We start from the raw sequence: 27,553 nt of genomic DNA, 5'->3' as shown, positions 1-27,553 counted from the left end.
GTTCGGAATATTTTTATAAGCAGCTGTAAAATAAGCCTAACAATTCTACCACGATTGCTACGTGTATAAATAGCGCCAAATATATGCGTATTTTATTCGTTTTAATCTGAGCAGGCAAGCTGTGAAACATTTAGAACCTAAAAAAGCAGCGCCGCCAATCTACTTCCCGTTGTAGCGAAACAGTGGACGCAAACAAAGCAGCTCCAGCGCTCTGTCATCACAAAGGTGCGATTAAAATTTCTTAATTTTCCTACTTAGCATTTGGGACGGGTTTGAAAAGCCTCGGGGCTTCCTGCCGTAATAAAATTTGTGTCATCGCGTCCCGGCAGCCTTAATTAGCCACGTAGGTGCTGCCCGTGCCGTGCGCGACGACTGGAGACGACGAAAAACAAATTCTAGCTGCGCGATGTGTCGTTAGGAGCGTAGTGAGCAGTGCACTGATTCAAATGTGCCGTGAATTAATCGACAGCTTTGATTTTCTCAACGCACCTGCGAGAGAAACGCACTACAAAAGCGTCACTGACCGCGATCACTACTCGGCACTTTCCGCAGACGCTGAGAGCTCGCGCTCCTAAGTGTTTGGCTCGCGCTCCTTCAAGATTTGCAACGTCTGCCGGCTGTTTTTGATCCACAGGTAAAGAAGACACTTCGCGTTTCATATCCGTTGCACGCGCTCATCGCTGTTGCTCGCCTAGCGGCCTAGCGATGCCGTAGCGTTCTCAGCGCTTACGATGCGGCTGCCTTGGAACGTCCTTGGCACACTGCACCCGCTCTTTGAGTAGTTCGTCCTCTGTTTTCCTTTCTTCTTTCTTTTCTTTTTTTATACCCTTTGCAGTCCGGGTCTTTGGCGCTGCTCAATAGAAAGTTGTGTGGAAGTTAGGACGCATATATTGCTATTGAACGTCTTTCCGATTGTGTGCGCGCGTTTGATGCAGCTTATTTTTGTTCGTGTTGAAGAATGAGTTTATTTGTTTCTGTTGGTTTCTGGTGTGGCAAGAATGAGGAAACTGTACTTGCTGCAACATTTCTTTGTTGTTGTTGTTTTTTGACGGTGATGTCGGTTTCGTGCGGTGTCAACCCGATCGCGAATGAAATAAAGAAAAAAAAAGAGGGGGAGGGGGTGGTGCAAGTGATGAGCCGTGATCAAAGCGTACGAATCAACTAGCAATAAATACTGCCTCCAACAACATCACACATTATCCACTTTTCGAGAAAAAATTGTGTGTGTGGCTAGAGATTGACCGTCTATGCGGTCATGACATCATCAACGATCTCCTCAAGTACACAAAGCCATGCACTGCACACAGACATCCACAAGTTTACCTAACATTTGAGATACATGTAATCTTTTTGAGTCTTTTCATGACACGTGGCGATGGACATTGAAAGCAATGCATGGAGCTGAAAGCTTTTCTTTTGTTTGAAAGATTTTTGCAGGAAAGGGATATATTTTGCATGTATTATCTGGGCTGAAATGTCACTAGTGATTCGAAATGTTTAAGATAGCCAGTAAGAAGGGTACATTCTTCCATTCCTTTATTTTTCGCAGTACTATGTTCTGTAGTTACCTGCCAGTTTGATATATTCTTGTTATGTGGATCCCTAGGCTATTATACATTAGACGTACATGTTAGTATTGTGTTCTGTAAGACATGGATATTTCAGGCCCCACCAGCACACCCTACAATTATATGAATTTGACTCCAATATCTTGTGTGTGTGTTATAGTGTCTGCATGGTTTTATTCTTTCTTTGGCCTCTTTCGATCAGTTTTCTACTGCTTATACTTTTATAGTACCATTAAGTAAAAAGGGGTAGCTATAACTGAAATACGGTGATAAAACAATTTTTTTCATTTTCGGTAAAGAAAAGTATAAGATGTTTTTCAATTTACCAAGCCTTCAGTAACAGCCATCATCATCATCATCACTCATTCCCCACAGGACTAAGATGGAGGCAGTCTATTATATAAGTACATTTCAAAGGGAGCCAAGGAAAGAACTGTCAAAAGTGTTAGATAGACTTGACAATCGCCGATTGTCAGAGGAAAAGGTCTATGGACGCTGGCCGAAACCGTCCTCGGCACGGAAAGCTTTGAGAGCGTTGTTGCGCTTCTTGTGGACAACTAGTCTCAGTGACAGAGTTTAAGCGCTACCGTTTATCACATTATTATTTCTTTTTTACTGTCCTTTTTTTTAACATCTCTTTTCTATCATCCTTTATTCCCCTTACGCGTTTCCCCATCACAGGGCAGCCAGCCGGTCTGAGAACTGGCTAACCTCCCTGTCCTTCCGTTTTTTTTTTCCTTTTCCTCCTCCTCAAAGGGAGCCAAATTATGAAAACTCATTCTTCTTTTAAAGAGCAATACATTCTTGGTTTCCTAGCTGGCTTCTTGCACAATGTGGCCCACAAATAATTGGGTACTTGCCTACCAAGCTTTCCTGTGAAATTGGTGAGCCCTGCGTGATGTTGGACAGTGCATTAAAATTGTTATTTTTCTGCATCGAAAGGTTTCAGGAAAGCACAGTGTTGTGTGGATGTGCTTGACCTTCGGGTCTTGTGATCGGGCAGTTCTAAGGTTGGAACAATTTTTCATGCTCTCTACAACAGCTGACTTCTATATCTTACATGGCAGCTCCCGGCCGCAGCGGCTGCATTTTCGATGGAGGCGAAAATGTGTGAGGCCCGTGTACTTAGATTTGGGTGCACGTTAAAGAACCCCACGTGGTCGAAATTTCCAGAGCCCTCCACCACGGCGTCTCTCATAATCATGTCGTGGTTTTGGGACGTTAAACCCCAGATATTATAATCTTACATGGTAGTAAAGTGTTACAAATATCAAAAGAAAGGAAAAGAAGGATGTCAGTGACATGCATCCACTTTGCTGCCCTTTGAAAGGGCCAGGAAATTGAGGGATGACAAAAGGGGGAGGGAAGCACCAACAGTGAGCACATGGCGCCATTCATTATGGGTTGAGAAGCCACCTTTTCTGCAAAGGCTCCCTAGTGAGATTTGCGCTCATGCATGGGTATCTTTCGAGGTGCATCATGAATACTCTGAACTGGCTGTCATGTGCAAAAGCGCCACCTGTGGCAGGACATGAAGTATCACTGCATTAAGAGCCTGCGGTTTGCAGCATTTTAGTTCTGTTGCTGCTGCTGTGCTGAACCTAGTGGTCATTTCAGAATGAAGGAACTTTTAATAAATGGCACCTGGCAATCTGGGCTTATGGCTGAATAAACTCGTGGCCTTTACACTGGATTACTAGATCACTGTGCTTGCATGCATTCCTCGTTATTTCATTTCTCCTGTGGAAAAGAGAAGCACGCAAGACAAGTGCTCTTACACTCTTTTCTTTGTGGACATTGTTTTCTGTGGCCGCGCTGCTCTTATTAAAGTCGTATTGCCGACAGATCGAACTGACTCCTTCCCTTTGAGAAAGAAGGAAAACGGTGGCAGATGGCTGCCCGAAAACAGCCTCCGGTTACCTATTTCTTCGTTTGTGGAATTTGGAAATGTAGCAAATGATATTATCCTAGGCATTATTTTTGGATTATATTTTATAATAGCACACACCGTGTCTTATACAGCAAGCGATTCTTGGTGCCCTCGGATGGTACAGTACGCACGGCGTAGATGGACATCAGTGTCGTAGCTTCCAGCACGGTGTAAGACGCACAGGTGAAGAGGCCATGCTTTTAAAACAGACACATGAACACAAGCGCATTGGTGTGCTGTGGCAAGTCATGCTTGGGAATAGGACAAACAATGTGCAACGAGAGTTGTAAGCAGATGAAAAAGGTGTAGGCATCGTTTAGTGTAAAATGCACATTTTCCACACTAATGTACGGCACATGCAATTCAGCCTGCAATTACTGACTTTGTTGCTTTCTCTAAGAGTGCTGGTGTCTTCAGCTGTCCCTGTCATAGGTCATTTAGCCGGAGAGTGATATTATTCTGGTTTATGCCACATTCAGATATGAGCACCTTGCTGTCCAATGAAATGATTGCATCATGAACAAGGACCTGTGCAGAGTTGCCTTCTTGAAGGCTATATTCTGTAGAAGCTAGCAAGGCCTGATATGGACATCTGTGCACATAAATGTTATCTCTGCCTGTCCATACATCGCTGTTGTAACATAGGAAAGCCTACTGTAATGTGTGTTAACAAGGCTGTATTTTTTATGCGCTCTCATTTCTCCTCCATCACCAACTGGAGCAAAACTGAGCCTTGATTGTAAAGCAAGAACATTATTTACCAGAGGCGTTTGGTATGACTCCAGGGTCTCGAGACTACAAAGCACACACGTTGACTTGGGCAGGCCTTCTGTGCATACTTAGCAAGCTTTTCATACTTGAACATAAAGAATTGGGTTTGGCTCCCCTATGCAGATTCTTTTTTGCATGTTAGGTTCTATTGGTTGTATCTGCAGCACTTTTGTGCATCAGTATTCTTCAGCATCTACAATTGGCACTTATAACAGAGCAGCTGTAAAGCTTAATGAGGGGAGCTTGCGAGTGCTGAGAAAAAATTTGAAGTGCCCATTCTTGGCATCTGGCATGTGCAACCGGCCTGACAGCAGGCAGCATTGCATTATTCATAATCGCATCCTGGCAAGAGCCCTAACCAGCGTCCTTACACCGTGCTGTGTCGCGATTTCCAGCTGGTGGCGTGCCGCGGCCCTCGTCCAAGGTTAGCAGCTTCTCATCCCCGTAGTGCATGGCAGCAGCAGTGGCAGCGGCCGGCGCTGAAATGGCCGTGTATCGTCAGAAACGTCCCAACTGGACCGAGGACGAGCGGCTGCGACTCGTGCAAGAGATCGGCGAGCGCATTGACGTCATCCGCGGCAAGCTGGGTCCCACACTGACACTCCGCGCAAAGCGATCCGCCTGGACTGCAGTGCAGCAGGCACTGAACGCGGGCAATGACTCACACACACGTACTGTGCCTGAGATCAAGAAGCAGTGGAGCAACCTGGTGCAGAGGTGCAAGCACCGCGTAAATGCACATAACCGCGGCACCAGCCGACAAGGTAAGCTGCACCTTTCCATTTGCAAAGATTCCGTTTACAGTATAAGTGGTCATCATTATGTTTCAACCACTCATTATAAAACAGTCTGGCTTTACAAGCTATTCATATTTGTTCTTGCTTATTCTGTAAAGCTCGCTAGAAGACATAGTACGGAGCACTTGACTAACTGAGTCGAAGCTTACAAGCTATAACTTGTTGGCAAAAATGTCATCAGCATTATTTCCAATCACATAATTTGCATGCATTGGCAGATAGGGAAGAGAAGTACATCGTTGGCAAATGGCCATTACCATATTACTCTGGTTGCGTCATAAAATGTCAAAAGTGTTGTAATGCCTGTATTTAGCAGCGCCGCAGAAGAAATTTTTGCTCAAGTAAAGATTATCAGTGATCAAGAATCAGTGCCACAGGAACTGTTCCTAATTAAAGTCCATCTCAATTTTAGACAAGAACAGCATGGAAGTAAGCAACAGTTGTGTTGGGTTTTCTTGCTCATTGATTAATTGTAGGTAAACACGGAAAGTTTAAGTACCTTTTTGTTTGACCGTAGGTTTTGGGATCTGCCAAAATAATTAGCTCTTTCTTGTGAAATAGGTGGATAGCAAACTGCGTGTCAAGTGCTACAGCACTTCCAGTTTGAGGCCTACCACTTTGCTGCTTCAGAGTGTCTGCCATTGAGTGTAATCGTTGAGGAAACACGTACACTTTATGCGACACGGTCGTTACCGGTTGTCCAGCAGTCATGTTCTTGAATGCTTTTAGGAATGGATAGAAAATATTTTACCATTTCACAGAACAAAGCGTGCAGGGGTAAATGGGTACTCATTGCGTGTGAAACACAGGGAGCAGTGATAGGTGTGTCCCAAGTGCAACAGCCAGTATATTCAGAAATGATGCTTTGCAACAAGCAGGAATTTTGCCGAATAAGCTTGATTTCCTATTTTTAAGCATCTGTCATAGCCACCTCATAATCGCTCGTATGTATTGGCACATAATGCCAAATGTCAACATATATTTATAAAATAAAGCAGCAAGAATTTTTAAGAACAGCACAGGTACTCGGCTTGATCAAGTGAGCTGATTCAGTGGTTGTTACCTGTTGTCCAGTGAACTTTTAGGAGTGGATAAAAAATATATTGCATTTCACAGGACGAAGTGCGCAGGTGTAAATGGGTATTTGTTGTGAGTGAAACACTGGGAACAGTGAGTAAAGAAATATTTTACTCATGCTATTCACTAGGTCTAACCTGAGATGTTATCCTTGCAACAAAAAAGTGTTCAAGTAATTTCACGAGTTTGCATCATGAAACAGCTTTACAAGTGTTACATTGAAAGTCGCAATATTTCATGACAGTAGTAATGCACAACAAATCTCTATATAGCACGAAACATGTGCAAAAAATGCTCTCTGCTACAAAAAAAAAACGTGCCTGTGTCTGAAGGTGTATGCCACTTCAATCAAAATTGACCCTTCACACCTTTCTTGACTGTCCAACAGTGATTGCATTTGTTATCAAGTAAGCTGCACAGCACTTTCAAGATGTTACGCCGCAATTTGGGGGGAAAAGGAGGACCACAACTGCTGATGAAACACGAATAAAGTCGAAACAAGAATAAAGAACAATGCAGACTACAGCACCCATATGGGGACATGGCCTTTTGAACCGGATGTCAATGCAGGAGGCGCTGTAGTCGAGAAACCTTTCCAAAGAACCTGGTTTTTGCTATCCACCTATTGTAGTCTTGTACCAGTTTATTCTTTTATTTGTCTGTGAAGAAGGGGAATGAGGTGAAACTCTTAAAGGGGATGCCTCTTTAGATTACTTATTGATTATAGGCTCTTTCAGTGTAACATGATGTGTTATCTGTTATTATCGTTCCATTAATTTGGCATGGTGTTGTTGCTTCTGTCTTGCAACAATATCTTTGCATATGTTTTATGTGTAGAATCTGCAGTCATGTTTGCTGCGATATGCATTACAGTTAAACCTCGTTGTAAGGAAATTGAAGAGGCACCGTGATTCACTTGTTATAACCGATATTTTGTTATAGCCGCAGTGGGCATTTACTGCAAATGTTATGCATTGCGCTTACCCAAAACAAATAACAGGCAAAAGGCAGGCACGCCGTCATGCACACCATGTGCGTTGCCTGCATGTCATGTGCACCGAGAGGAAAGTGGGAATGGCCTCACGAGCACAGCAACACACACACAGCGCGCCGTCCAGCTTTGCGCGCATTGCTGGAGGGTGCGAGGTGGGAGTTTTGAACTGCTAAATACAGTTGTCGCGTTGTGCACCATCTCGAATCTGCGCTGCGCACTTTCGGGACATTGGCTCAAAATGTTATTTCCTAACAAAAGTTGTTCTTTATACCCCATAATAAGCAAACTTTACCTCGTTAAAACGAAGTTTTAAATGCATTTGTTTCAGAGGGAATTACGATTTGCTCGTTATAATGAGGTTTAACCGTAGTAATACAGGCTCTTTAGTGCCTGGGTCAGCACAGCTAGATTGGTGTTACCGCCAGCATCAAAAGGGTTACAAGACGTGGAATAATTGGAAACTGAATTTCCTAGCAGTTTGCAACCATGCGGTGTAACACCGTTCTACACTATTTTGTGTGCCTATATAAACATGGGTGTGAAATCCGATTACCTTGCTGCATGCCTGCCCAGGCTATGGAAATTCCTCAGCTTTTCTTTTTTTGATTTGATGTTCTGGACTGTAAGCATTTCAGCCGTACTGTACAGCCACCATCACACTTCAGCCAAACTTGCTCCTTTCTGCATCTCCTTTGTAAGGTTCTTATTTCTGGATGATGCACCCCTTTAAATGCCTTAACGTAATGCATCTTACTTCTGAAGTATTTATTATTTTGCGTCTTACATCTCTCAGTTTGTCAAAGTAAAGCTGCTCGAGATATGCCTGAATTGTTCAGGTAAAGTTTGATGGTGCCTCTACATTACACTTTTTTATATGATAAATTCTTGCTGCTGAAAAATACGGCTAAGCTCATGAAAATACATTACTCTCCTTTAACCTGCATATTCATTTAGCATTCCATTTAACTGCCTGACTTGTAATACAGTTCTGAACAGCTACTAGACACTTATTTGTTTTAGCAACCCCATTCACTTATTCATTATTCCTTGGAAAGCCTTCAAGGAAAAGAATTCAAACACAGTCTTTAAGCACTTAGCAAGGTTAGTGGTTTCATTTTCATTGATGTCTGCTGTCTGTATACTATCTGTGCCTGTCGCAATGTTCATCCAATCATGACTGATTTGTCTTTCTGTGCTTAGGAGAGAATGGGCGCTCCTTGGATCTGTCCATAGTGGAGAGAACCATACTGGACGTCATTGGTGATGATTGCTCGTATGCTGATTTTCTTGATGGTGCTGGCCCTGACATCTGCGGGTACGTTCACGTGCAAGTGGCAGTGTGCCTTTGTCGTAGTAGCGTTCACATTCTCTTGGACACTCCGGCAGCGCTTGTAGAGTTTTCAACTTGTATGGCGTACTAAATGAAAGGCACAAATCGATTGCTAAACAAAGACCTGCACATACCGCATTAGTCTATATTTGTCAACTAAGCATTTTTTTCCTCATTTAACGTGTTTCGCTCACATCAGTGCCTCTTTGACAAACAATGTAATATAATGGATAATAATGGAACCCTGGAAGTGTTTCAGCAACCTTTGTGCTCCCATTTTATACAGTGGTTCGCTTAAATTATGATGCAGATTATTTTTACAGCGAAAGCTGTTATGAGATCATTTCAGCGGCCGTTTTTGGTGCCGTAGTTGTCCGCTGCCGCCGGTGTCTGTAACCACTGTCGCTCGAAATAAGAAATAAAAACGAAATAAGAAAAAAAATTCCAGGATGGAACGACGTTCGAACCTGGGCCCTCTGCGTGGGAGCCCAGTATTCAACCTCTGAGCCATCCCGGTTCTTGAAACTGCTTTGCAAGAAGGTCCTATACAGGCTTCATGTCGGGAAGGAACCACATTAACATATGTAATATAGCGTGGTAGAAGAGTAAAATAAGCACCAAGCGTCGCACAACGCGAATTCTGTAACCAGGCGTCACACAATGCGAATTGCGCAACGAGTAGGTTGTTGAATGCTTCCAACCCATTACAAAGACCATGCCATAATTCTTCGTCGTCATCAGGCACAGCATCAACAAAGTGCGCATAATGCCTTACATGGGTTGAGCAGGTACCAACGCTCTCCGTAGAATGACGAAAAATGGCAGAGTGCCTGCTGCCATAGTTCTCAAAAATTACAATGATTTATAGCGTAGTGGGTTCCTCGCAACTGCACTTGTATTGGTTGCCAAGGAAGCCCATAAGCGCATGATCCATTTCCTTGGGGTCTCAGTAAAGTTCTTCGCCCCCCCCCCCCTCTCCCACATGAACGTATGTTATTCAGCATGACGGGAGAGGGAAACAGCGACAGGGGCATCACCCAATGCAAATTACATAACTGGTGGGCCGTTTAAAGCTTCCAACCCATTACAAAGGGCTGAGCCATAATTCTTCATCGTCATCAGTAGTCGCGTCAACAAAGTGCAAATAACCCTTACAGACGTGTAGCCGGTGCCTCGCTTCCTCGCAGAATGACGAATAATGGCTTAGTAGGTGCTTCCCAACTTCACAAAAAATGTGATTTATGATGTAGTGGGTACCTTGCTAGTGTACTTGTATTAGTAGCCCAAGAGAGCTTACAACGGGTCCTAGAAACGCCGCTCTTCCAGCTTTCGCTGTGACTGTGCTGCGGTTTCAGCGCAGGCCTGGCGTTTTTTACTGAAGTTGTATCCTAAATTTATGGTGATTGCAGAAATGCTGTTTCAGGGACCCTTTGAAGAACTGAGAACTAAATTGCCGGGTGTATTTTAAGTACTTGGAGGAAATAGTTGAAATTTCAGGGAATCCAAGACCATATCCAAATCTGCAAATGACAGACTTCTTGTGTGTTGTATTAAACTTTTCCTCGAAGTATCATTGCAGCATTGTAAACTTCTAAATAGCAAGAGCATCATTGCAAACACAAAACACTTCGCTGCAATAGTGAAAATGTAGAGGAACAAGTTAGGGCTACCTGGCCTCATTCTTTTTAATGTCATCATCCTTGTTTATGCGTTTCTGTTAGTATTTGAGTAATTAGTACCTCCCAAGGCCAGTGGGAGTTTCTTTCTAATAATTCACTGCTGAAAGAATATTAGTCAACAATCGCTTTTTTGTTTTCTTTCCCTGTTTTTCATGTGCTGTTTAAGGGTCATGAACCACCCCTCGGGCTTGGTGAGAAAACACATCCTGCGGATAACACACTCTGCTGTGAACATGCGTGAACATGAACAGTCATGCGTGGCAAAGAGAGTTTACAAGTGGAGCGCAAAGTTGCCATTTTCTTAGGCGCCCTATTTTCATACAGAGGCCTGTGCTCACTCTCTTCAAATCTGCCGGCGCGGGCTGTTTTACATCAAACAGCAGACAGCATGCTATTGGCCAGTAGGCGACATATATCAAGAACGAAGTTTGGATCGATTGTGCTTTTCGCTACCGGGTGCCGCCACTTGCCGCTGCAGCGCTTCATAGTCTGCCAACATTGCACAGTAGCCGCGCTCGTGCACTGGGAAGCACTACGGGAGAGAGCGATCTCATTTCATCATACGCGCTCGAGGTCTTGACGCGCACTGACGTAATTTCTTTTCCCCCATGCCATTGCTCCTTGCTTAGCTTCCAGCTCTCTCGTCGGGACGAGAGAAGACTAAAGCGCTTAAATTGTGTGATAAACCCCTGTAATTCTGCTTGTTCTTGACAGACTCAAGAAATGTTTGCGGCAATCGATTCGTGAGGCACCAAACTCCAGTACTGAGGTCATTCAGTAATTATGCAGAAAAATGGTTCATGACCCCTTTAACGGTAGAATATTATATTATCTCCTAGCATAATGTAAACATTAAACCATGCGAGCCACTTTACAAAAAAAAGTGCACACAGAATCTCCTTTGGGAGATATGTAAATTATGCGTAAGTTTTATTTTAGGTACCGGCCGTCTCTAGAACGCTGTAAATTTTGATGGATTTCTCTGATATGCGTGATGCTAGATGTCAACTTTACACATTGTCCTACAGAGGGCTTTTATTCTGCCGAAATGAAATAGTATTGCCACAAATCATCCATAGCAAGTGTTCTGCCTTCTTCTTCTGTTTCTTTTAATCGCCTGTACAGTGCATGTGTATGGTTCAGATACTATATTCATATTCTACAAGCATGGTTGTGTAGCCTAGTGGTTGAGACACTCAGCTTCGGAGCATGGGGGCTCGGCTTGAAACCCACTCAAGCCAAGGAAACTCATTTTATTTCTTTAAAGGGCCCCTCACCAGGTTTGACAATTTTGAGCTGACGAGCGTAATGCATACATTGGGCGTTCACGATCACGTCTGCCAAAATTTGCAACGCTACGCGCCACGGAAATGGGTCAAATTTCAAGCTGAGCGCTGCTTTCCCTTCTTTTCACGGGCGCGCGCCCAGAGAATGAGGGGATGACGTACATGATGGAATGGCCCTACGTAGACAGTAGTGCTGTGACGTCACCAACAGTAGCACGTGACACTGTGATAATTATTTTACGTGACATATGTACTTTGTGTTATTTGTTGCTTGAATAGATTAATGAAATTTGAGCGAAATAATAAGACACACGAACGGAATGGCTGCGTGTTTTTCTATTTTTACTGCGATTCGAAGCGAGATGCAGGACTAGTCTGCATTCGTTTCGCATGCGTTCGTGTTCTCGTGGTTTGCGCATCGAGCAGGTGCCAGCCCTGACAACAAAAATAATTTTCGTGCACTCATTAGGCTCATTTATTCTCCCGCGTCTACCTAAATGTTCATGCGGCACTGGCTCTTGATACCGCTAGTCTCATGCCCGTACAAATGTCGCAGCTTTCATGCCCGTCCTGCAGAAACAGACAGTACACCACAGAGAACGCCAACACAATGCCCACGGCCGCTACATAAAAAAAAAACGCCAGGCCTGCGCGGAAAGCGCAGCACAGTCACAGCGAAAGCTGGAAGAGCGGCATTTCTAGAGCCCGTTATAAACTCTCCTGTGGCTACTAATACAGGTACATTAGCAACGTACCCACTACGCCACGAAGCGTAATTTTTGGGAAGTTGGGAAGCACCCAGCACGACATTATTCGTTGTTCTGCGGAGAAGCGAGGTACCATATGTAAGCGATTATGTGCAGTTTGTTGATGCGGCGGTTGATGACGATGAATAATTATGGTTGCGCCCTTTGTAATGGGTTGGAAGCTCTAAACGACCCACTAGTTACGTAATGCATATTGTGTGACGCCCGGTCGTTATTTAACTGTCCCACCACGCTTTATAACATACGTTAACCGGAGAAACGTAGAGCGAGAGAGAGAGAGAATTGACTTTATTGAGACCCTGAGGAAATGGATCATGGGAGGCTTATCGGCTTCCTTGGCAACCAACAAAAGTGCACTTGCGAGGAACCCACTACGCTGTAAATCATTGTAATTTTTTAGAAGTAGGGCAGTAGGCACTGTGCCATTTTTCGTCATTCTACAGACAGCCGTGGTACCTGCTAAACGCATGTAAGGCATTATGCGCACTTTGTTGATGCTGTGCGTGATGACGATGAAGAATTATGGCAGAGCTTTTTGTAATGGGTTGGAAGCATTCAACAACCTACTCGTTGCGCAATTCGCATTGTGTGACGCCTGGTTACAGAATTCGCGTTGTGCGACGCTTGGTGCTTATTCTACTCTTTTACCACGCTATATTGCATATGCTAATGTGGTTCGTTCCCGACATGAAGCCTGTATAGGACCTTTTTGCAAAGCAGTTTCAAGCACGGGCATGGCTCAGAGGTTGAATACTGGGCTCCCACGCAGTGGGCCCAGGTTCGAACCTCGTTCCATCCTGGAATCTTTTTCTTATTTAGCTTTTTTTTTTCTTATTTCGAGCGATACTGGTTACGGACACCGGCGGCGGCGGCGGCAGCGGCGGCGGCGGCGGCGGCGGCGGCGGCGGCGGCGGCGGCGGACAACTACGGCACCAAAAACGGCCGGTGAAATGATCTCATAACAGCTTTCACTGTAAAAAGGTAGCGGCCGCGCAACGCCGCTCGCGTGCTCGGGCTGGCTCTGGCATGTCATGCGCACGTGAGCATGCATGCGTATGACGTGTTCATACGTATGCGTCATGTGATCCTCTGGCTCCGCTGCCGAAGAGGGCAGGGAAGGGATTTGGCTTGCGAAGGCTACACGGGGCGAGTGGCAAGGGTATGAAACTCACCTCGGCGCATCATGGTTTCGCGCCGCTACAAATTATTGTTTTTCTCTGTTCGTAATGAACAGTTTTGAAAAATTCTTGCGGCATCATGATCTTCATTCGGCACACAACAACTTCCAGCATCTAACTAAAATTCGCTATGTGGCCTGGTGAGGGGCCCTTTTTGTTCCTTCTGTTCCTGTATATATAGCACTAATGATCACTTGTACACTATGTATACCTGGCTATTACAAAATTAGCACCATTTCATGGTCTTCTTTGTCTCCGATCAACTAGGAAGTACTGGTATGCATAACATTGTCTCTTTCCCAACAGTATTCAAAGTTGGGCTAGTTGGTACGGCAGCATGTTTGTGTACAGCGCGAGGAACGACGAAGACGGTAAGAACACAAGGGGCACGGACGAGCGCTCGTCCGTGTCCCTTCTGTTCTTACCGTCTTCGTCGTTCCTCGAGCTGTACACAAACATGATGTCTCTTTACCATCACCATAATATCTAAAAGATTCATTGAAACGTAATCGAGTGCCTTCAAGTAAGATTGTTTTATTAATAACGTGCGTCTTTCCACGTTTTTGTCCTTGTCACTAAGTTCGTACGTGGCTTCTCCACAGTGACGTTGATGGAAGCCAAGACAACTGCCTCGGTTCCTCCGAGGACGAAACACTCATCCAGTCACTGGACTCCAGTGTGCCAGAGTGGTTCTGGAAGACAAGCGCTCGAGCATCGGGCGCAGCTTCTGCATCTGCAGCACTGTGTGCCATCCGCCCATCCGCTAATGGTGCCATGGCCGCCACAGTTTCCATGAAGAGGGAGCACAGCGACGACGACGAACACCCACCGTCTGCCGAGTGCGTGACGGCGGAGTTCGAAGGTGACGACGAACACGACGATGTCGCCGAAGCGTTGGGCATTGTTTACGAACGGCCGACCGCTGCTGCCGCTGCCTCTGGCAAGCAGCCGGTGCCTCGGCAGGCAACGTGCTCTCAGATGGGTGCCGGCCGTCGCCCGGCTGTGACACCGCAGCAGAGACAGACGTTGCCACCGCCACCCCCACCTCCGCCTCAGCTTCCAGCAAACCCTCCAAGACGCCAACCTAGCGGACCCAACGCAGAGACTGGTGGGGACGGGGAGGACACTGGCAACCGCTGCGAAGAGAATGCGGGAGACGACGAGTTGGCAACACTGCGTAAGACCCTGCTTGTCGAGCAGATCAGGGCTGCCCGGGAGCAAGCCCGGGCATTCCAGGCCGTTGCCTCCGCCGCGCAGGCCGTGCGTGACTGTGTTGCTAGGGCTGCCAAGTCTCGTGTGCACACAGAGAAAGTGAAGCGCAGAAAGCTGGCGCTGCAGATGAAGAAGATGGCGGAATGACACCGCCAGCGAAAGTGGAAAGCAAAGACGGGTTGCTGTTGATGCCCTGTCATTTCATTGCCTTGAGGATTTGCCAGTCCGTATGTCACAAAGTGTGCCTCCTGCCTGTTGTTTTTGGATTGTGGCTGCTGAGCAGCCATTGAGGTGTTCGTCTGGCGGTCTCATTCTCAGGGATTCCCAGCCCACCACTGGTAACAGTGTTCTGAGATTCTAATGATCATGAGCGCCCATATTAAGATATCCGTATTGAGCCGGTTGCACTTAAGCTGTGCTTCAAACTTAGTCCAGAGCGTTGCTTATTGTGCCCTTGTATGGTTGCTTTTAATGTCCTCCTCACATTTTCCTTTTTGTAGTCACCTTTATGTTTCAAGCTGTTTCTCCAGTGAATTGCTTTTTCATGTCACAGCTCTTTTACATACTCAGTCATCATTCCCTGTGAACCCTTCATTTTTTCAAGTAATCATATGTGTAGAATTTTCTCATATTTGCCTATTTTGAAAAGAAGGAATCTAGTGTGGAGAATAAGTAAAACAGTTTCATAGCATCTACTTATGTGGCACACAAAGTGTAGGTGCTGAATTCAGTGAGAAACTGTTGATATCTTGACATTCCCATGTCCCGTGCTTGTTGTGCCTTGAATGTACGTGTGCTTTTCTAGGCATGATGCCAGTGTTTTGCATGTGATAGAGCGATGTTATGAACTCAGGCCAGCCAAGAAACATGGCGCTTTACCACGCATGCGCCCTCACTTTGCACAGAATTAACAGAGCAGGAGCATAATATTCACTTATCGTGAAGTTAGACTTTACTTGAAGAAATACAACTTCATTAAATTTTCCACCTGACAAAGTACATACTTTGATTCCGTGCCGTGTATACATAGAACCGAAGCTTTTAAAACCTTTGAAAGAATGAAAAACAAAATGTCTCGTCGAACTTAACAATCCTTCTGAAATACGTGGAGAAAGATTTAAAAAAAGAAAAGAATTACACCATCTCCCACTAAAGGGGACCATGAGGCGATGCGAAGCCGGAGCACTTGCACGATCGCGTTCCGTTGGCGTTCATTGGGCATGCTACCGACCTCGCGTCGTGGAACGCGAAGAGGGACGCTACGTGCGTCGTATCTTCTATATAGCCCGGCCGTTAATTAATGAGCCGCTGGAAACCTGTAGTGTTCAAAATGCCATGTTTTGCAAGAGCAGTATGGTGCTGCTTGTGATGCGTTGCTTTCTTTTTATAGAACTGTACACTGCCAGAATCTTAATATTGCATGTTTTAACTAGGCTCTACTGTATAGGACGAGCTGCTTCGTTGACACAAATGTTAACTATAGTGTTGGCTTGGGTCAACTGCCTTTGATTGATGAAATAATGGTCTAGTCGCATTGACTTCTGTAAATCAGTGCTTTACTTTAACATTTAATCATTTGTAATCACTGATAAAGCTGCTTGCTAAAGGTGGCTTTTTTTATTATTATTTTTTTTATTGCTGATGTGAGCTTAGAGCCTGCATCATTTTTACCCAGTGGTTCCTTGCCTTGTGTCAGATTCTTGGCAACATGAAAGGCAATTAGTCTTACATCTAGTAAGTCACAAGCTAATGATTTTTGCTCTTGTGACACGTAATGAAATACAGTCGAACTCTGCAATAACGAAATTGCCAGGGAAACAGAAAAATTTTGTTACTGCGAGAATTTCGATATCGTGAAATAACGCAATACAAGTAAGGAGATGACCTGAAAAACAAAAGTTTATTGCTAGAAGTCTGTTAACTTGGCTTGTTGGCCTTTGCCATGCAGCAAACGCATACATCTTTCTTCGCTGCTCAGCAAGTGGCCCATTGCAGCATCGTCATTGTGTGTTGCTAAGAACGTCCGAATCATGTTGAACGCGTCCAACACATTTCGTGGGTTGGGAGGCTTCTCCGCGTGGTTTGCGCCCTGGTCCTCGGTGTCATTGGTCTTGCGCCCACTGTTCCGTACACTTGGGCGACATCAATCTTCTCATGAAGAGTCGAGAACTTTCACTTCTTGGTTGGTTGAGGCATCTCAGCTTGGCTGAAGTAAACTGGCAATCACTTTGTGTTTGCTGCAGTAGCTGCACACCATGCGGTTCAAACTGCAACACACGACACTTCGCGAAAGCAGCACAACGCAAACTCCGCACTGTACACGATGCATCGCTGTAGGTACACAAAGCGTAGTCATATAAGCCAATGCCGATCCGACAGGACATGAAAGAAAGTATAAAATTAAAAAAACAGCGGCGACCATGACGACATGCGGCATGGGCAATTACTTCTGGCAGCATGACGGTTTTGGAAACGAAGGCGTTGCTCACGCAAGCGTAATGTGGTTAGTCTTTTTTCCCCATTTCAATGTACAGCAGAGAAATTAGAGCGCATTTTGCTGTCTGCTGACCCACGGCCGGTCTGGAGACGCGCGCTTGCTCCTTCCTTGACGGCCTGCGCACGGGGGGCTGTTTCTACCTATGGCCGCAACTTCGTGGGGGCGCTCTGAGCCAACCCGCTACTGGCCGTTGCGGAGGCTAGCGCGTGCAGGGAGTGCTTGGCTTCAGACTTACCGTGGCCCTTTCTGAAGTTACTCTACATGGTATGCCGGTACCAATGCAATAGAAACAGTGGTAGCAAGTATATATGATGACTGGTTAATCCCGCTTTTCAAAAGGGGTCGCGCAGGCCACTCATACGCCCGCTTCTGTTGCTCGGCAGAGCATTGACGCGGTTATAACACAGCCTCTTTTTTAGTTTTCTATAACTTCGAGAATAAGTAAAAAGATGAATATTGCATTTGGCGCGCATGTGCACGCAATTATGCGTCGCACTCAGAACGCTCGGCCACATGATCTGTCACCGACCGACGTAAGAAATGACGCAAAACCTATTCTTTGGGAAAAAATGGTTTCGGAAACGTTATTTGAAATGCACATGCCGGCTGTCGCTCTACTTGAAAATAACAAAGTTGCACATTTTTTGTAGCAGGCATCGTAATTCAGGCATCATCATAAGTATTTATTGAAATAAATACTTCAAAAAGGTGAAAGTCGCTGCATAATGGGGACGGCCACAGTTTTCCGCAAGTAGCTCAGTCTCAATACCAGTATCAGGAATAATAACAACAACATAATACATTGTTCCTCATCAGCAGGGAATTGGTGGAATGACACGCCGGCAGTCTTTCCAGACCGCGACTTGCAAAATGGCACACAACAGTACACCATGTGTGCACTGTGCGAACGCTGCACCAGAACAAGCACACACGAAGGTCACTTCGCAAAAGCAGGCAGGCATGAACACGAAAAATACGTCGGGGAAACTCACTGCGACACTTATATCCAAGTGCGATGCGTACGGCAGCAAGCACTTTCCCGAATGACGCGACCGGTCGACGATTCCAGGCTTCATGAAGTAACTGCATGCATCAATTATTTGACATCCCCACCGGATAACCCTAACTAATCTACTGGAAGCCGTTCAGAACAAAGCAGCACGATTCGTCTTATCATCATAATCGCAATTTCAAAGCATTTCATCTTTGAAAGAAACGCTGAACATGCCGCCGCTTGCTGTGCCACCAGTTGCCGAAGTTTGCCGTTCTACACACAGAAACCCCCTGAAAAAAATTCCTTCGCACAGCCCTGCTGTCCCCACACGCACTTGTACTTCCTTCGCCGATTCCTACTACCAGAACAAGTTATTAGCACGAGAAATTGGCCGGGGACAGCTGGTTTACAATACGAAGCGCAAGCGGCGCAACGCGCGTTGTAGGGTTGGCTCGCAACGCCCTCACGCGGAGCGCGCCGTCGTGAGTGTATAGAAAAAGTTCCATTGTACTCCCGGCGGCTGCTCAGGCCGTAAAGAAGGGAGCGAGCGCGCCTCCAGACCGGCCGTGGCTGACCTTACGCGAGTGTATTACGTGCAGGAAACATTGCGTCAATTTTCGGTATTGTGGGATTGCAGTCCAGCAACGTTTCGTTGTTGAGAAATATGAAATGCATTTAATCCTATGGATGTTTGCCGGGGACAAGAAAATATTTCATTGTTGAGGGATTTCATTATTGTGGGGTTCAACGGTATGTAACAGCACGTTTTGCATACAAGTGCTCTGATTTAGGAGCATATTAAGATGAAATATCGCATTAATGTCATAGTGATCATGTTGAGTTGATTGCTATGGTTTACGGCAGTTGTTACCACTCTGGGAAAAGTTCACTATACACGCATGCCTTAGCACAAGGTTTTGTGGGCTGTCAGCATGCTAAGCTGTTTTTGCAGTGCAATGCAAACCACAATGTTTAAACATAGTAGGTCGCGTAATTTGTATATGTGGAGAAGCCTGACTGAGGCACCACATTGTTAGCCTAGAAAGCTAACTAGCTTAGTCTTTTATTCCCTATCTTGTTTTGTTTTTTTCAGACATGAATGTCTTGTTTCCACAAGCGTCTGTTGAGTAGTATCTCAACAGGCCATATGTAATGATTTACGTGTGTGTGAAGAATTCCTTTCCTGGTTGTTTTTGTTAAAATTTAGTGCGATATACAAAACTACTTGTGAACAGTCATTGACTCAGGGCTGTGACATATGTGCGATTATTGTGTCAACCATATAGCTAAAGAATTATTTTATTGAAATGTGGTGCCTGTCATTGCGAAACATGTGTTAGTTGCTTTGGAATGGGTTTGGTGTTCAACACAGCCCAAGAAAATTCCTTACCAAGGCTAATCAGCATGCATGCAAACTACAGAGAAAGATATAAAGGCTTGGTGATTTTTACAGTGCACGCAATGTGTGGCCACATCAGCGCGTAATTGCATCTCAGTGGCTCCTGCATTGCCTTACAGAATTTTCGTGACATTCTTGAGGAAGTTTCCTCCTTTTAACTTCTGGATAATCATCAGTTTTTTAACACTTTAAATATTTTGAGGAGATTATATTATATCAGAAATATGCCATTTTATAGTGTTCATTATGGTTTGGTCTTTCAGAACTAGAAATATTTATTCTTTTAATCCTCCAAATTGTGAGGGTAGCCTCATTAAATGAATGCTGCCCTGTTGACGTGGAGAATGCTGCATATTACTATAGAGTTACTTTTCAGTATTCAATATTTACTAAGTTTATAGCACGTTTGACGCTTTGGATTATTTACGTGTGACAGGGTCAATAGCTTACTGAGAGCACGCTGTACCAACATTCCCGCTTTAGTTGTGAAAGCAGCCAGTGTGAAAACCTAGAGTTTACTGTTTTGCACTGTGTTACTTTGCCCTTTTCATTCCCCTATTTATGCGTTCATGACATACCTCACACGTGTGGCTGTGTAGCAAAGTTGTCCAAATGCTATGCAAAGAAGGTGTCCAAAGTGTTTGAGAAGAGGCCTTTAGTAATTTCCTAGTGATTGCTCTACAACTTGTGCATAATAGCAGCAAAGAAAGTCATCGCAGAAAGTGGAGGTTGACGAAAGTCGTCGTGACTGCAAAAACAGGACCAATCAAAGTGTAGAACGGTGTTGTGTTGTTACATGTACCTGCTTTAAATAAATTTTGCTGCACCATACATGCATTTCTTATCTCTTTTATATTTTGCTGTGGTAGCCTTTCTGAAACTCCTTTCTGCTGTCTGAGAAACGTTTGCTTAGAAATATTGCAGGTTTGACTTCTTGGCGATGAAATGGACATCTCTGCTCTAACGTGAGTGCCCATGTTACGTCGGACCATGAGATACCCTTTACATGTCCTTGTACTTGGCTGCCTGGTATGCCCAGGATATGCTCACTGCTCAGTTTACGCAAAGACATAGATCCACCTTGTAACACTTGGCTCGAAGCAAAAACCCTGCAACAGGGTGCCACTTGCTGTCTGTTCTGCCAAAACGTTAGCTAACGTTGTCATTTGGGAGGAAGCGGCCCTTCCCAATCTGATGTATGGGTCATTTCTGAAGGGGATTAGGCCTGGGGACTCGAGAAACATCTATGCCTATCTCTGGAATGATTAAAATCTGGGCGCCAATTCTTAAATATAGAAAATTTGGTAGCACGGTTATATTTGAGCACATATATTGACTGCATGGGTACCTCACGAAAAATATGGGACAAACGCAGCCATGTGCGGGCCGCATGCCGTGTGTTTGAAACCTTTGTCCCAGAAAGTCACCAAGTCCATTGTGCAAACGCTTAAGAGATCGCAGCCAATCAAAGCTTATGCTCTGCGATGCACCCTTAATTCATTTGAATCACTCGTGATCCACTTGATTCACTTTAATGAATAACCACTTTTTCTCTGGCTAGCATATGCAAGCGACGTAGTACTAGTAGCAACCATTTCATACATTGCAGATAAAGACATCATTGCCACCCAGCAATCTATACGCCCCGCTTTTTTGTTATCTGTAAATATAGCCTATATTTGTTATCTGTAAATATAGCCTATATTTGGGGTAGGCCTAGTAAAAAATATTGGTACGGGCCAACTTCAAATTTGGGGGTGGTACATAACGCATGTAGTCACTAGATTGGTATAAAATTTTAAAAAAGCAGTTGTACGTGGTTTAAAAAAAAAAAAAAAGTCGCAGTTTCGCCGCAAGGGCGAAGCAATGAATGCGATAGCAAGGAACTAATGCTATACGAAGTGAGGCTCGCCAATGGATACTCTCAGCTTGAACAGCGCTTCTGTTGCAAAGGCGGCCGAAGGAGCGAAGGAAACTAGCGTGCTTCAAGTGTCGAGCTGTGACACTTGATAGTTCGCGCTCATCTTCTGTTTGTTCGTTTAGCGGCGTCCCTGAGCTCGAGTGACATTCGTACGCGCCGTAACATGAGCGCGGACATCACGGTGAAAGCGTGAAACATTCCTCTACCCCGCGCCACGAGAAAACCGCGCGAGCAGACAGCGGAAGGGCAAGCTTCTCCCATGCGCAAATATAAGAAGAAGCGAGCGAGCTCGCCGACGACTTTTAAATGCGCCCGTCTAGGGTGCCTTGATGCCCGCGCGCTCCGCTGAGGGTGAGGACAGGCGCGTCGTCTGCTACGACGGCCGCCATTGCGAATCCCGCCGCAGCTCGGCTGCATGCGAAACGCGCTACACAAAGCGCTTGCGGTGCGCGGGTACGTCCGGAAATAGGTGCACGCCAGTGAGCTTTCTCTTTTTCTTTTCTTTTTTGAAGCTTGGGCAGCTTTTATTGCTGTTGTTGCCTAAATGTTTATTAAGGAAGCATGTAATTCATGTAAGCTGACGGCCGGTGCATGTGTTATGCGCTAGAGGTACACGTAGACTGTTATGTTGAAAACCAATTCTCTTCCTTACGCCGGAAACGATAAAGTCTAAAGCCTTACTTAATTTTCTCGTTAGCTCTGCATTCCAAATACACAAACAATCGTTTAAAGTATGTGTATACATGTCAGCAGCAGCAGTATATGTATCTGAACACACACTTTAGTGTTGCGAAGCTACCTAAGCGCGATTAAGATGGCTCATATTGCTAAGTTTTCAAACAATTTACTCGTTTATTATAAATGGCATCATACATATTGTACACAGAATAAAGGGCCGACGGGCAGTATGGTGCGAGTATCCTGCTAAAATGAAACGAAAGCTTCTTTAGCATTATTATTGCTGACATTTCTTGCTCACAATCTGTAGCCGCTACTGTATCGGCACTCGAGTTGCACCTTGAGTCCTTATCCAAACGATTAATACGTTGTTGAGTAGTATGCCGTAAAACTTTGCATGCGCGCAGTATCAGTGCGTTTTTCCTTCTTTTTGTATCTACAGTTTCTTTTTCTGTATCTGCAGGTTTTCTCGCATGCCCAAATTATTGAGTGTTTCCAATACTGTTTTACACTTTGTGCGGCAGATGCACGGCGTCGTTTATTTGTCTCTTTTAATAATATCTAGGGTTTTACTTGCCAGAACCATGATATGATTATGAGGCACGCCATAGTGGAGGGCTCCATGAATTTTGACCATCTGGTACCTGCACTGATATCGCACGGTACACGGGTCTCTAGCATTTCGCCTCGACCTAAATGCGACCCGCCGCGGCCGGGATCGAACCCGTGAATTTCGGGTCAGCAACCGAGCTCCGTCACCACTATACCACCGTGGCGGACGTCTTTTTTAAGGCGAAAGCCTTAAATGCCTCATCAAACGCGAAATTTGACCGTCGGCGTCCCGCGTCTACGGCGTCACCGTACCACGACGTTGGGGACGAGGGATGCAAAAAATCATCGTCACGTGATGACGTCACCATATGATGTCATCATGGCATCACAAATTTTGCGTGACATCATATGATGCCGTTATCGCATAACATCGTAGATTGGTCAAAAGTGTGCAGATCACGAAGGCAGTGCAAAACCAGGTGAGGTGCCTCCGATCTTGGAGGCAATGTTAAACCGCGCTAAAAAACGGAGAAGATGGCTTTCGCTTTCGAGCCGTCTTAAGCGAACGCATAAGGAGCCTGTGAGTTTTTATTTCATTAACTGGTTTTCCATGACGTACTCATTGTACAACTTGACTTTGTTTCTTGTATTTTTTAACTGACATAACGTGTCTACCTTAAACAATGCTTCCCCGTCTTCTTGTTGTTTTCATGCGTCTTCTTTGCATAGACGCTTCGCGAGAACTGTTTGAATGAGCATTCCTGTATGAGCCTTCGGGGCTTACATTAATAAATAAATTATGCTTGCTCAAAGAAATAAGATACTCAGTGTGTGTGTGTGTGTGTGTGTGTGTGTGTGTGTGTGTGTGTGTGTGTGTGTGTGTGTGTGTGTGTGTGGTGTGTGTGTGTGTGTGTGTGTGTGCGCGCGCGCGCGCGCGCGCGTTATTATCCTGTGTACACGCCATTTATTTGTGCGCATTAACGCTGCGCTGACAGAAGCAATTACACAAATAAAACGCAGATTACATAATAAAACACAACTGCCACTAGTCGATTCACAATGATCGTAATTGATTAAAAAAACAGGAACTGCGTAATTATTTAGGACAGGACTAAAATGTATCCTTGAAACACAGAAACAGGGAAGGACAAAAAACATTTAACTGCACACATACATACATGGGCATCAGACCAGCACAGAAGGCGTACTTGAAACACGGAAAGGAATATAAAAAACAAGAACCCGCCGTGGTTTTAGTTATGGTGCTTGACTGGTTGCCCGAAGGTTGCGGGATGCAATCCTTGCCGCAGTGGCCCCATTTCGATGGAGGTGAAATGACAGAGGCCCGCGTATTTAGATTTATGTGTACGTTAAAGAACAATAGATGGCCAAAATTTCGGGAGCCTTCCACTATATACGGTGCCTCTCATAATCATATCGGGGTTTTTGGGACGTAAATTCTGACAAATAATTATTATTAGAAAAAAGAAGGATCTGATCTGCAGACAAACACGCATAATATATTCCATGATACATTGCAAATCACAAAAATAGCGAAAGCAAAAATCAAAGGCACATACAGGAGCAACCAAGCGCAGTAAAGAATGTTTGCGAAGTAAAATGCAGGATTCATGCACACGTAAACCAAAGCATTTTGAGCATGTAGCTGATATCAGTGTGTCCATTTATTACGCAAGGTTAACACCGGCAGAATTATTCTTGCATGTGCATTCGAAATACCGGCCGGAAACGTACGCTGCAAGTGCATAATCTGTTCTTCGGATGCCGCTTGTCACGTTTGATTTTTACTGTCCAATGAAACCTCGTATCTTCTAAAACGATACAGCTCCCAGCGTTTCTGGAATGATTGGTGCACTGCGGCACGCAACACCAGGCCATGGTGACGGTAGCGAGCGCATAAAACTGGAGGGAAACGAGCACCGACAAAAAACAGCACGCGCGCCACGCACAAGTGACCGGGCGGGGGATTCAAAATGGCGGCCACGCTGCCGCCAAGGCCGAGGAGGCGGCATCTGCCCTTTCAAAAGCTGACACCACTCTAAGCGGGGGCGCGCGCATCGAGGCACTCTACGCCCGTCGAGCTCCTAGCGCCACCTCGCTGGTAATGAAGAAACGCTTATTATCGCCTTCTGTCTCCGAGTCCGTCCAGCGCTAAATGGTGTGTATATAACGCTCGCCGTTAGCTACGTGGAGGATCTGCGTTTCGTGGCGTAGTGGATAGCGCCGCTCGCTGAGGAGCAAGAAGTCACTGGTTCGATTCCGCGCTTCGAAGCATTTTTCTGAGTTATTTTTCTTTGGGGCCTTTATATATATATATATACATACTTATACATATACGGTGCATGACGGCGGCGACGGCGACGGCAAAATCGAGCCGAGACTGTCCATATAATTGCTATCGCAATAAAAAAAAAAAGAGGGGTTATTGCGGCTCAGTCGATCAGTTCCAAAAGATTCCAATGCATTTGGAATTTAAACACCGAAGTTGTACATGTGACGTCACATCATACGTGATGCTACACGTCACTCAGCACTGCACACGCATATGGTTACGCTTATCATCATCATCATCATTTATTTTTCCTTAAAGGCCCCTCTCGGGGTATCACATAGGGTGGGGGGGGGTTACATAGGGAGCGCAAAATGAAACACATCGGATCACAGTATTGAAACGTATATCTCAGAGAAACGCAAACTTATTTAGAAGTACAACAAAAAGGTAATTTGAACGAGGCATAAAAAGGCGAAAAGAAAAAATGTAAATGAATTTTACAGCGTGAGCTGATCATTGAGCAACTGCTTAAACACAATAGAGTTACGCTCAATGACAATACTGTCTGGCAAAATGTTCTATTCTGCAATGGCTGTTGTCAAAAGAGATTGATTGAAAGAAGACGTTGAACCGTGCAAACGCTGGATGCTGCAAGAGTTGAAAAGGCGGCGAGATGTACAGCTTGGCGGGTTAAGAAGTTTACTGTGAAGTTGTTGCTAATGGAACAAGGACAGCCTTGCAATCCTCCGACGAAACGACAATGACTCGAGTCCCAAGGATGACTATAGCACACCTATATAGGTTTTGTATAAATTTTTGTTCCTCATCTTAACGGTACGTCGCCCAACCTGTGTTGTTGGCACCGCATTTGGCATCTCTATGTAGTTTGGCTTTTCCGTTTTCTTTGATTTTGTTTTTGTCTTGGGGGGTGCAAACCCGTGTTGCATCGTGGTAAGCATGTTCCTTGAGGGGATGGGGGGAGAGCTGGTGTTCCTTGGGTGGGGGCAAGTGCTGGTGCGGCTTGGGGAAGGGAGGCTAGTGCCCCTTTTGCACCCCTCTGCCGGCTCCCATACTCCCGACTTTGCTCTGCAGATTTACCTTCTGTGCACCCGCGTTTGCGACCTTAGTGAAAGGCCCTGGCGTCATGGAAGGATCCGGCGCGGAGACTGCGTTCATGCAACCCGTAATGCTACGAAGTGCGCCGGCACCTTTTACAGGAAACCGCTACGATGCGCTACATGACTGCAAGTGCACGTTTAACAGCGCTACAGAGCTCGTTTCGCAGGAATTCTGGTGTCGGCGGTGGCGTCGTTTGATGTGAGCGAAAAATCGAGAAAGATGCAAATAATATAAATAATAAAAAAACTTGGTTTTGAGTGAGAATCGAACCCAGGTCTTCTGGGAACACCTGCTTGCCACGCAGGTCTTCTGAGTGGTAAGCAGTTGATCTATCACAAAACCACGCCATTGCTTCAAACTGCTGCAAAAAAAAAAAAATATGAATGGCATCTTGTAGGAGGAGTCAACGCATGTAATATTGCGTAGCAAAAGCGTAGAATCGCGTCAGGCGTCAAAGCATGTGAATTGCGCTATGAGTCGGTGTTTTAAAGGCCCACCCATTACAAAGCGCTCGGAAATATTTGATCATCATCATGAGCAAAAGCATCAACAAAGTGAGCAGCTGCGTGTGTTCGCGTGTTGCCTTACGGACACGTAGTGGGACCATCGCTGAGTCGCACAAGGAAGAATAATGGCGTAGTGCGCACTGCGTAACTGTACTTGCAGTAAGCATCATAGGCGTTGGCAGGGTTCCCCTTCAGGGGTTCGTTTCCTTGCGGCATGGTTGAGGCATGCACCGAGAACCGAAGTCAGGCTAGCACTTGAGAAGGTAATGCGCACGGGACCCGATGGCGAAGCTAGCTCAAGTGTCCTCCAAGCTTTTGTACCTTTTTTACGAGTGTCTAATGGATATGGTTGAGATGTATTAAGGTGGGCTCTCATCGAACGGGAAAAGTGTTTGTTTGTTTGTTTGTTTGTTTGTTTGTAGCCTACCAATGTTGGCACATGCCCACTCTGGGGTATTGGCCAAGAAGGATTATTGTAGCCTACGGATGATAATTACATTAATGTTTACCTCCATATCACTATAGTAGAAAAAAAATTACGAAGATAAAGTGACCGTCGGCGTAGTCCTCGTCGTCAACACGAATGACACCAAAGATCATCATCATCATCACCGATGTTGATAATCATCCTCTGGGAGGACTCGAAGGTGAAAGCCATCCGGTGCGGTCATAGTCATCTTAATCATAATCATCATGGAATATGATGATAATGATTATCATCGTCTGGGAGGACTCGACGGCGATGATGTCCTCCCAGCATATGATGCTGATAATGATCAGCCTCATATGGGAGGACTCGACGGCGAGAACCAACCTGTGCGGTCATCAACCCCCCCTCCCTTGAATCACAGGGGGGGGTCAGGGGTGGCGCCCCCCCCTAATCACCTAAGAGGGAGGGGGCGCAAAATCTGCCCCGTACATTGACCCTTCTAGTCACCTAAGAGGAGGGGGGGGGCGCAAAATCTGCCCCATACATGAGCCTTTGCCCCCCTGATGGGCAGCCCT

At 45.3% G+C, this 27,553-nt stretch overlaps 2 protein-coding genes across 2 annotated transcripts in view; both read left to right on the top strand.

Moving 5' to 3' along the window:
- The window catches only part of LOC119394046 (facilitated trehalose transporter Tret1), a 72,680-nt gene that overhangs the window by 1,129 nt on the left and 43,998 nt on the right, over nucleotides 1–27,553 (top strand). The gene's annotated exons all lie outside the window — the stretch shown is intronic.
- On the top strand, nucleotides 120–15,589 carry LOC119394050 (uncharacterized). The gene is made up of 4 exons (XM_037661269.2): nucleotides 120–225; nucleotides 4,665–5,033; nucleotides 8,338–8,452; nucleotides 13,980–15,589. Exons 2-4 carry the CDS (start codon nucleotides 4,721–4,723, stop codon nucleotides 14,734–14,736), a joined length of 1,185 nt encoding a protein of 394 aa, XP_037517197.1. The 5' UTR covers nucleotides 120–225; nucleotides 4,665–4,720; the 3' UTR covers nucleotides 14,737–15,589.

The sequence above is a fragment of the Rhipicephalus sanguineus genome, chromosome 5 (genome assembly GCF_013339695.2).
Source record: "Rhipicephalus sanguineus isolate Rsan-2018 chromosome 5, BIME_Rsan_1.4, whole genome shotgun sequence".
In the NCBI taxonomy this organism is placed as follows: domain Eukaryota; kingdom Metazoa; phylum Arthropoda; class Arachnida; order Ixodida; family Ixodidae; genus Rhipicephalus; species Rhipicephalus sanguineus.
Note: the sequence above shows the minus strand (reverse complement) of the source record. Positions and strands in the feature narration are given on the sequence as shown.

Coding starts and splice junctions, on each gene's coding strand:
- LOC119394050 (XM_037661269.2), top strand. CDS start 4,721: ATGGCAGCAGCAGTGGCAGCGGCCGGCGCTGAAATGGCCGTGTATCGT. Junction 5,034..8,337: donor CCGCGGCACCAGCCGACAAG/GTAAGCTGCACC, acceptor TTCTGTGCTTAG/GAGAGAATGGGCGCTCCTTG. Junction 8,453..13,979: donor GCTGGCCCTGACATCTGCGG/GTACGTTCACGT, acceptor GCTTCTCCACAG/TGACGTTGATGGAAGCCAAG.